The following is a 10,828-nucleotide window of genomic DNA, read 5'->3' as shown; positions in this document are numbered from 1 at the left end:
CTCGACAGTCAATTTAAAGCAATGCAATTGTACATAGTACGGGGAGGGTCTACTAAATTGTGATAAAATGTACCCAATCCATGACATCACTGAAATCGATATTTTAAACTAATAATCAGGGATGGTGGAGGGAGAAGCGTTCTGAAAACGAGCAGGCTCCTCAACAGCTTAATACGTGTACTTAAAACGCACATGTGCGTAGTTAGTAGTAGCTGGAAGCGCTCTTAAAATATCGCTATAAATTATTTAGACGGTTACACAAGACATTCGTTTGCGTTTTACGGTAATTTAGTAAATTCGTCTCCTAAATAAGCAGAACAATTTACAACATGATTAATAACAAATATAGGATCACAATATTTCTCTGGTTCTGATTTGTCAATGTAGCAAGTCTCTTCTGCGACCATCTTTAAAGTTTGCAATGATTTGTAATCTGGAATGTTGTGCTTGAGCTGCCGAATACTACATAAAATACAGTAAACTACGGTTATAACGAACTCAAACGGACCACTAATATTAGTTCGTTATAACCGTAATTCGTTATAAACATATATACAGCATATATACAGCAAATGGCTGGGACCAAAAACAAAAGTTCGTTATATCCGCCAGTTCGTCGTAAGCGTGTTCGTTATAAACGTAGTTTACTGTATTGTACTTATATGTGTCCACGTGAATGTAAGCATGCTATTTTGTACATAATCAATTGTATTTTCGGGTGATATATTTTTTGTCGAGCGATTTCGATGACTAAATGAAATCCAAACATGAGAAAATCCATGTTTTAGGTAAAAAAATATATTTGATGCTGTTTTGTATTTTTTGTAAATATTGAAAGTATCAAATAACAAGGAAGAATGTTGAACAAAAAACTTTATTTTCACAACAATATGGTTTGTATTTTTATAGACATGTGTGATGTACATAGTTGAATGTTGTCGTTGATGCTGTAATAAAGCCGCTAGTACTGTGATATGTTTTTTGTTTCCTATATACTTCAATTGGACCATGGTAGTGCTAAGGGTGGTTTCGGACAGAGTTCAGAGCTGCGTCCTTTAGTGAAGACGACTGTAATAAATCAGTTTGTAACCCCATAACCTCTGTCATGTTTGAAATATTGTGAATGTGTGCCGAAAAAAGCAAATGTATTGATTTAAAAATAAGATGTCTACGAAACCCATCAGCCGTTTTCTATTATGCGAATTTGCTTTTGGATTTTTAAATGTTTTTAATTGAATTATATATTTTTTGTTAATAACGATATAGAAGTATTCTTTGAGTGCTAACTTAGCGCCGGAACAGTTCGTTTTTTATATACAATTGCTGACTTAAGATATTTTCAAACTTGAAAATCAAACATATGATAAAATCAACTGAGATGTATAGTTTCTTTTCCAACTCAGTATATGTGCCCATGATGCAACAGGCAACTCCCACAAGCATCTCTCGTAAGTTTAATTCAAAAAAAATTATCCAGTTAGGCCAGACATTCTTGTTTAGTTTACGGATTTTTATAGGGAAAGTTATGGTCGGATGTTGAGTGTTTGCTTTTAAAATACATTGTTAAGGAATTTTGTAATCATCTTAATACATGTGTATTTCATTTAGAGCGATAAGATGATATCAACAACAAAAAATGACGATTAATCGTAAGGACTGTATTTGTTTAAGTCATATACAAGTTTATTCTTTTTATGGTAAAAGCGATCTTTACCGTAAGCGGTATAAAAAAAATGTCATTCTGATTTTATTTATTTTTCTGAATTTTCATTTTTAAGGTCAACGGATCCGTATACCAAGAAAAAATATAATGCTTTCATATAAACTGCAATGATCTGCACAATCGTGTGCTTCATATCACATGCATTAAACTCCCATCAACCCACAGACAGCGTTTCAGATTATTCTTTTACAGACTCGTATTCAGATGCCGAACGGGCATCAGCTCAGAAATAACAAGGCATAAGGTCAAACTACAGAGAATCCATAACATATTCTGTTTGAAGCCCTCCGCCGAGTTGTTCCCACTGGGACGGAAAGTAGAATTCCCAGTTTCGTTCGCTTGAGTTACCGCTTCCGATGTGTCTCCGAGATCAGCGACCGTGGATCCATTGGACAGGCCGTCCTCATAGGCAATGGCTTCCGGGTCTGCCTGCCGTTTGTCATCATCTTTCTTAGTAGAGTTTTCATCCTCTGCATAATCTACATCAGTTTTCAAGCCAGCATCTTCCTCAAATTCTCCGTACCCATATTCATCGTCTGCTGTATCATCCTCGCCATTCTCCTTGATCTTGCTTTTCTCAACTTGCGGTGGCCCAACGTTAGTTTCTTGAGATGTTAGACCCTCTCTTCCATTAACCGATGTGTGAGCATCGTCATCCTTTCCCTTGACTTGAGTCCCGGAGCCACCCCCAGCCGTTCCTGGACGCAAAGTACCCGCTCCAAAATCAACATCGTTACCTCTTCCTTCAGACCCGGAGCCACCCCTACCCGTTTCTTTCCGCAAAGTACCCGCTCCAAAATCCACATCTTTACCCCTTCCTTCAGACCCGGAGCCACCCCTACCCGTTTCTTTCCGCAAAGTACCCGCTCCAAAATCCACATCTTTACCCCTTCCTTCAGACCCGGAGCCATCCCTACCCGTTTCTTTCCACAAAGTACCCGCTCCAAAATCAACATCGTTACCCCTTCCTTCATACCCGGAGACACCCCTACCAGATCCTTGCCGCCGTGTGCCCGCTCCAGAATCCCTGCCTTGCACAGCGTCATTATTTCTCTCTGCAGTGTTTCGATCCTCTATCATTATGTCCTCATTGCGCCTTCTAGTTCCTGCACCATTTCCATTCTGATCGACAGCATTTATATTTCGTGTAGTCTCTACTTCGTCGTCACCAGGCACATAAGCTGTCCCTGCCGATCCTCTAGGTCTTCCTGCCGTTCCTGGAGATCTCCTTGCCGTTCCTGGAGATCCCCCTACCGATCCCTGAGATCTCCCTGTTTTTCCAGATTTCCCTGCCGAATCTGGAGACATCCCTGCCGTTGCTGAGGATCTCATCGCCGTTCTTGGAGATCCCCATACCGATCCCTGAGATCTCCCTGTTTTTCCAGATTTCCCTGCCGAATCTGGAGACATCCCTGCCGTTGCTGAGGATCTCATCGCCGTTCCTGGGGATCTCCCCGCCGTTCCTGGGGATCTCCCTGCCGTTCCTGGGGATCTCCCTGCCGTTCCTGGAGATCTCCCCGCCGTTCCTGGAGATCTCCCCGTCGTTCCTGGAGATCTCCCCGCCGTTCCTGGGGATCTCCCTGCCGTTCCTGGGGATCTCCCTGCCGTTCCTTGAGATCTCCCCGCCGTTCCTGGAGATCTCCCCGTCGTTCCTGGAGATCTCCCCGCCGTTCCTGGAGATCTCCCTGCCGTTCCTGGGGATCTCCCCGCCGTTCCTGGGGATCTCCCCGCCTTTCCTGGGGATGTCCCTGCCGTTCCTATTGATCCCCCTGCTTTTCCTAGAGATTTCCCTGCCGAATCTTTAGATCGCCCTCCCACACCCAGAGGCATCCCTGCCCATCCTGGAGATTTCCTTGCCTTTCCTGGTGAACGTGAACGCCCCACCCGTAGCGCACCTGCGAGAGTTCCCACCATACTTGTCTTGTTCGCTTCCGATGGATGAACCTCTCTACTCTTGAGATTCGCTCGTTCATCCGTGTCAGCATCAACATAGTCTTTATCGGCGACCTTTCTCACACTGTTATTTCCACACAATTCTACAAACAGAATAGCCATAAAATCAACATTTTAACAAAACCGTCTATCTTAAAAAGACAAAATAATATTTTCACATGAAACAAAACAGTTTCAAAAATTCTTCAATGACGTCATGGAACAATGTCTTAGTGTAACTGGGCAACGTGGCGTCGTTGCCTAGATGCCACACGATTTGAACAATTCACTGAAAGGTTTAATATGAAATCATGGAGGGGACATTATTGTGTTGTCGCCCTCACAAAATTAATCAAGCGCGACAATGTCCCTTCTGGGATTCCATAGTTAAACGGGAAGTGTACACGCAAAAGTTACTTTCTTTCTTTTTCTAAACAAAACGCAATTTTAGAATTAGTTAGTATCTGTGTTTGAAAATACACACTCATTTTTTTACAGTGAAAGTAGGAAGCTCACAATAGTGTGAAAATGAAATGCCGTTATGAGGCCTTCGTTTTTCGAGCTAAACAGGCCTGAGTTATCCCCCTTAGATTATGACGTAATTGGTGCCAATTCAACTGGGTCCCTGTCTATTCTCAACGCAAAAGATATCAAGTACCAGTTTGCGGTAAAACAACATGGCCTACGACACATTCCGGCGCAGTGGTGACTCAGCATAACACTATGCTAGCTGGCATCTGAGACGCAAGAATCACACACCAGCACCTACACCACGTGATGCGGCTCTAACAAAGCATGATGACGTCATAATGTTTATCAATTGGCACCAATGACGTCATATTGTAAGGGGCATAAGCCATGGTGTTTTTGTTATGGAAATAGAACACTTGGTAAATGTGAAAAATATAAATAGCTTTAATACGAAAATTATGTTGATTAATTGTGATATTTTTATATTTTTGTCTATGACACTTCTTGGTTAACACTTTTAATGTGGAAAAATTACAAGAAAAATAGCTTCATTTCCGTGTGAACTTGCCCTTTAAACGTTATCTGGATGTTTTAACAAGACTGAAGTTTTCAATAATAGAAGAATTGGTTAAATTTATCAAATACGGTACTTATCTCATCTCGTGGCCCATTTAATAACCACCCGCACCACAGATAATATTTAACCAGTCTGAAAGTCTGTGAATATATTTTTGTATATGGTGACAGTTATAAGTCAAACGTGTACGTTATGAATGCGACTTGCGACCTGGCCGCGCCGTACCTGGTTGACATTTTTGTTGTTGGCAAGTACGTCTACTTTCCTGTAGCCTGGTTTTAACAGCACCGGTGTCCGCGTTGGGACACTGCGCGGTAGCATTGGTGACGCAGGATAAGTATGTTGCATAGGCACTGGAATTGAACACATGTCGTAGTTACATGTCTCTCTCTCTCTCTCTCTCTCTCTCTCTCTCTCTCTCTCTCTCTCTCTCTCTCTCTCTCTCTCTTGAACACATATTGTAGTTACATCTCTCTCTCTCCCTCTCTCTCTCTATTGAACACATATTGTAGTTACATCTCTCTCTCTCCCCCTCTCTCTCTCTCTCTATTGAACACATATTGTAGTTACACCTCTCTCTCTATTGAACACATATCGTAGTTACATATCTCTCTCTATTGAACACATATCGTAGTTACATATCTCTCTCTATTGAACACATATCGTAGTTACATCTCTCTCTCTCCCCCTCTCTCTCTCTCTATTGAACACATATTGTAGTTACACCTCTCTCTCTATTGAACACATATCGTAGTTACATATCTCTCTCTATTGAACACATATCGTAGTTACATATCTCTCTCTATTGAACACATATCGCAGTTACATCTCTCTCTCTCTCTCTCTCTCTCTCTCTCTCTCTCTCTCTCTTGAACACATATTGTAGTTACATCTCTCTCTCTCCCTCTCTCTCTCTATTGAACACATATAGTAGTTACATCTCTCTCTCTCCCCCTCTCTCTCTCTCTCTCTCTATTGAACACATATTGTACTTACACCTCTCTCTCTATTGAACACATATCGTAGTTACATATCTCTCTCTATTGAACACATATCGTAGTTACATATCTCTCTCTATTGAACACATATCGCAGTTACATCTCTCTCTCTCTCTCTCTCTCTCTCTCTCTCTCTCTCTCTCTCTCTCTCTCTCTTGAACACATATTGTAGTTACATCTCTCTCTCTCCCTCTCTCTCTCTATTGAACACATATTGTAGTTACATCTCTCTCTCTCCCTCTCTCTCTCTATTGAACACATATTGTAGTTACATCTCTCTCTCTCCCCCTCTCTCTCTCTCTCTATTGAACACATATTGTAGTTACACCTCTCTCTCTATTGAACACATATCGTAGTTACATATCTCTCTCTATTGAACACATATCGTAGTTACATATCTCTCTCTATTGAACACATATCGTAGTTACATCTCTCTCTCTCCCCCTCTCTCTCTCTCTATTGAACACATATTGTAGTTACACCTCTCTCTCTATTGAACACATATCGTAGTTACATATCTCTCTCTATTGAACACATATCGTAGTTACATATCTCTCTCTATTGAACACATATCGTAGTTACATCTCTCTCTCTCTCTCTCTCTCTCTCTATTGAACACATATTGTAGTTACACCTCTCTCTCTATTGAACACATATCGTAGTTACATATCTCTCTCTATTGAACACATATCGTAGTTACATATCTCTCTCCATTGAACACATATCGTAGTTACATCTCTCTCTCTCTCTCTCTCTCTCTCTCTCTCTCTCTCTCTCTCTCTCTCTGTGTCTCTGTCTCTCTCTATTGAGCACAGATCGTAGTTACATCTCTCTCTCTCTCTCTCTCTCTCTCTCTCTCTGTCTCTGTCTCTCTCTATTGAACACATATCGTAGTTACATATCTCTCTCTATTGAAAACATATCGTAGTTACATATCTCTCTCCCTCTCCCTCTCTCTCTCTCTCTCTCTCTCTCTCTCTCTCTCTCTCTCTCTCTCTCTCTCTCTCTCTCTCTCTCTCACTCTACCTGCAAATGGAAACTGGATCCGCAAATGCTCTTGAGAACTGGTCCTCGCATCGGCCTAGACACTTGGGTTGTGCGGGGTCGATGCATAGACTGGCTGGTAATCCTGAAGCAATCATCGGTACATGCACAACGTATTTACATGATATATCACTGTGAGGAACAGACACTCGGAGACACAGTATTTACATGATATATCACTGTGAGGAACAGACACTCGGAGACACAGTGTTTACATGATATATCACTATGAGGAACAGACACTCGGAGACACAGTATTTACATGATATATCACTGTGAGGAACAGACACTCGGAGACACAGTGTTTACATGATATATCACTGTGAGGAACAGACACTCGGAGACACAGTGTTTACATGATATATCACTGTGAGGAACAGACACTCGGAGACACAGTGTTTACATGATATATCACTGTGAGGAACAGACACTCGGAGACACAGTGTTTACATGATATATCACTGTGAGGAACAGACACTCGGAGACACAGTGTTTACATGATATATCACTGTGAGGAACAGACACTCGGAGACACAGTGTTTACATGATATATCACTATGAGGAACAGACACTCGGAGACACAGTGTTTACATGATATATCACTATGAGGAACAGACACTCGGAGACACAGTGTTTACATGATATATCACTGTGAGGAACAGACACTCGGAGACACAGTGTTTACATGATATATCACTGTGAGGAACAGACACTCGGAGACACAGTGTTTACATGATATATCACTGTGAGGAACAGACACTCGGAGACACAGTGTTTACATGATATATCACTGTGAGGAACAGACACTCGGAGACACAGTGTTTACATGATATATCACTGTGAGGAACAGACACTCGGAGACACAGTATTTACATGATATATCACTGTGAGGAACAGACACTCGGAGACACAGTGTTTACATGATATATCACTGTGAGGAACAGACACTCGGGGACACAGTGTTTACATGATATATCACTGTGAGGAACAGACACTCGGAGACACAGTGTTTACATGATATATCACTATGAGGAACAGACACTCGGAGACACAGTGTTTACAGGATATATCACTGTGAGGAACAGACACTCGGAGACACAGTGTTTACATGATATATCACTGTGAGGAACAGACACTCGGAGACACAGTGTTTACATGATATATCACTATGAGGAACAGACACTCGGACACACAGTGTTTACATGATATATCACTATGAGGAACAGACACTCGGAGACACAGTGTTTACAGGATATATCACTGTGAGGAACAGACACTCGGAGACACAGTGTTTACATGATATATCACTATGAGGAACAGACACTCGGACACACAGTGTTTACATGATATATCACTATGAGGAACAGACACTCGGAGACACAGTGTTTACATGATATATCACTGTGAGGAACAGACACTCGGAGACACAGTGTTTACATGATATATCACTGTGAGGAACAGACACTCGGAGACCCAGTATTTACATGATATATCACTGTGAGGAACAGACACTCGGAGACACAGTGTTTACATGATATATCACTGTGAGGAACAGACACTCGGAGACACAGTATTTACATGATATATCACTATGAGGAACAGACACTCGGAGACACAGTGTTTACAGGATATATCACTGTGAGGAACAGACACTCGGAGACACAGTATTTACATGATATATCACTATGAGGAACAGACACTCGGAGACACAGTGTTTACATGATATATCACTATGAGGAACAGACACTCGGAGACACAGTGTTTACATGATATATCACTGTGAGGAACAGACACTCGGAGACACAGTATTTACATGATATATCACTGTGAGGAACAGACACTCGGAGACACAGTGTTTACATGATATATCACTATGAGGAACAGACACTCGGAGACACAGTGTTTACATGATATATCACTGTGAGGAACAGACACTCGGAGACACAGTGTTTACATGATATATCACTATGAGGAACAGACACTCGGAGACACAGTGTTTACATGATATATCACTGTGAGGAACAGACACTCGGAGACACAGTGTTTACATGATATATCACTGTGAGGAACAGACACTCGGAGACACAGTGTTTACAGGATATATCACTGTGAGGAACAGACACTCGGAGACACAGTATTTACATGATATATCACCATGAGGAACAGACACTCGGAGACACAGTGTTTACAGGATATATCACTGTGAGGAACAGACACTCGGAGACACAGTATTTACATGATATATCACTATGAGGAACAGACACTCGGAGACACAGTGTTTACATGATATATCACTGTGAGGAACAGACACTCGGAGACACAGTATTTACATGATATATCACTGTGAGGAACAGACACTCGGAGACACAGTGTTTACATGATATATCACTATGAGGAACAGACACTCGGAGACACAGTGTTTACATGAGACCGTGTCTGAGACCGTGAACACCTGACACCATACGTCGTGGCTAACATACTCAACGTGCTGGCGAACACCTGACGTCATCTGTGGTCACAGACTGAGACATACTCAATGTGCTGGTGAACCCCTGTCGTCATCTTTGGTCACAGGCTGAGACACACTCAATGTGCTGGCGAACACCTGACGTTAACTGTGATCACAGACTGAGACACACTAGACGTGCTGGCGAACACCTGACGTCATCTGTGATCACAGACTGAGACACACTCAACGTGTTGGTGAACAACTGACGTCATCTGTGGTCACAGACTTGGACACACTCAACGTGCTGGCGAACCCCTGACGTCATCTGTGGTCACAGACTGAGACACACTCAACGTGCTGGTGAACAACTGACGTCATCTGTGATCACAGACTGAGACACACTCAACGTGCTGGTGAACCCCTGACGTCATCTGTGGTCACAGACTGAGACACACTCAACGTGCTGGTGAACATCTGACGTCATCTGTGATCACAGACTGAGACACACTCAACGTGCTCGTGAACCCCTGACGTCATCTGTGGTCACAGACTGAGACACACTCAACGTGCTCGTGAACCCCTGACGTCATCTGTGGTCACAGACTGAGACACACTCAACGTGCCTGTGAACACCTGACGTCATCTGTGATCACAACACACTGAATTTGATGGTAAACACCTAATCCTACCTGTTCTCATTTTTTACGAGACATTTTACGATTTTTACATTTCATTTCTGAAACATTTCCGTTTTTTCATTCTATAGCAACCGGCTTGCGATGTTTCCTCGGGGCCCTCTTTTACCTAACATCTTTTAGCCTTGTGAAGGCCAACAATAACGGTTTCTTTAACATTTCTTCTTAAAATAAAATAAAATTTTCAGAAAATTCAGAACTTAAATATCTCTTTTTATGTGACAAAGATATAACGGATGCTTGAAAACAACTTACCTATGACCAGTAAACAGTATATGGTTGTCACGGAAAACTCCATGGGCACAGCAATGCGACTTGATGCGAAACTAAGAATGGTGGCTCGCTTTGCAGTAATACTACGGGGGTTCTCTGATCATGTGAAACATACGGGCTTGTACCGGTCAACATTTCCATGCTCAGGTGCACAGTGTATGTATTGTATTCAATGTTAATGTGATGTTGATGAAATCCATCTCCCATTTGTGGTAACATGATGCTAGTTAATTACAGAACAACACTACTTACGTGTGTAAGAATGGCATTTTACGTTGCAATCTGGATTTCATCATGACTTTATGTGTGAAAATGTGTGTGGCATTGGCATAAAATGGCATGTAAGCCATTCATTCGTTGGTTCCTTCGTTCATTCAAATTTAAATTTTTCTTTTTCAAAAAAATATTTTTTTTAAATGTTTAATGAATTACTCATCATTTAGTATTTTTAGAAACCTGTTCACACGGTACAATGTGTGAAGCCCATGTCTGGTGGTCCCGGCCGTTAGAACAATAATTATGTTTAATGTCAGTTACACTCTTCAAAAAAAGAAACGCACAGGTAGTATGTAGTTTATTGAACCTGACTACACAAAAAAATCCGGAATATAAATTGGATATATGTCATTGGAAAATGTTGGTGACCTGATATTCGACAAACGGTAC

The 10,828-nt window shown here is 41.7% G+C and overlaps 1 protein-coding gene across 1 annotated transcript; it reads right to left on the bottom strand.

Moving 5' to 3' along the window:
• Positions 1–1,269: 1,269 nt before the first annotated feature.
• Positions 1,270–10,498, bottom strand: LOC124120725 (uncharacterized PE-PGRS family protein PE_PGRS54-like). Its single transcript, XM_048386639.1, has 4 exons — positions 10,145–10,498; positions 6,728–6,830; positions 4,929–5,056; positions 1,270–3,759 (listed from the first exon to the last, which is right to left on the bottom strand). The coding sequence occupies exons 1-4, from the start codon at positions 10,185–10,187 to the stop codon at positions 1,910–1,912; spliced, it is 2,124 nt and encodes a 707-aa protein (XP_048242596.1). The 5' UTR covers positions 10,188–10,498; the 3' UTR covers positions 1,270–1,909.
• Between the last annotated feature and the right edge of the window lie 330 nt (positions 10,499–10,828).

Source organism: Haliotis rufescens, unplaced genomic scaffold (genome assembly GCF_023055435.1).
Source record: "Haliotis rufescens isolate VD_foot unplaced genomic scaffold, xgHalRufe1.0.p SCAF_6, whole genome shotgun sequence".
NCBI classification, from domain to species: domain Eukaryota; kingdom Metazoa; phylum Mollusca; class Gastropoda; order Lepetellida; family Haliotidae; genus Haliotis; species Haliotis rufescens.
Note: the sequence above shows the minus strand (reverse complement) of the source record. Positions and strands in the feature narration are given on the sequence as shown.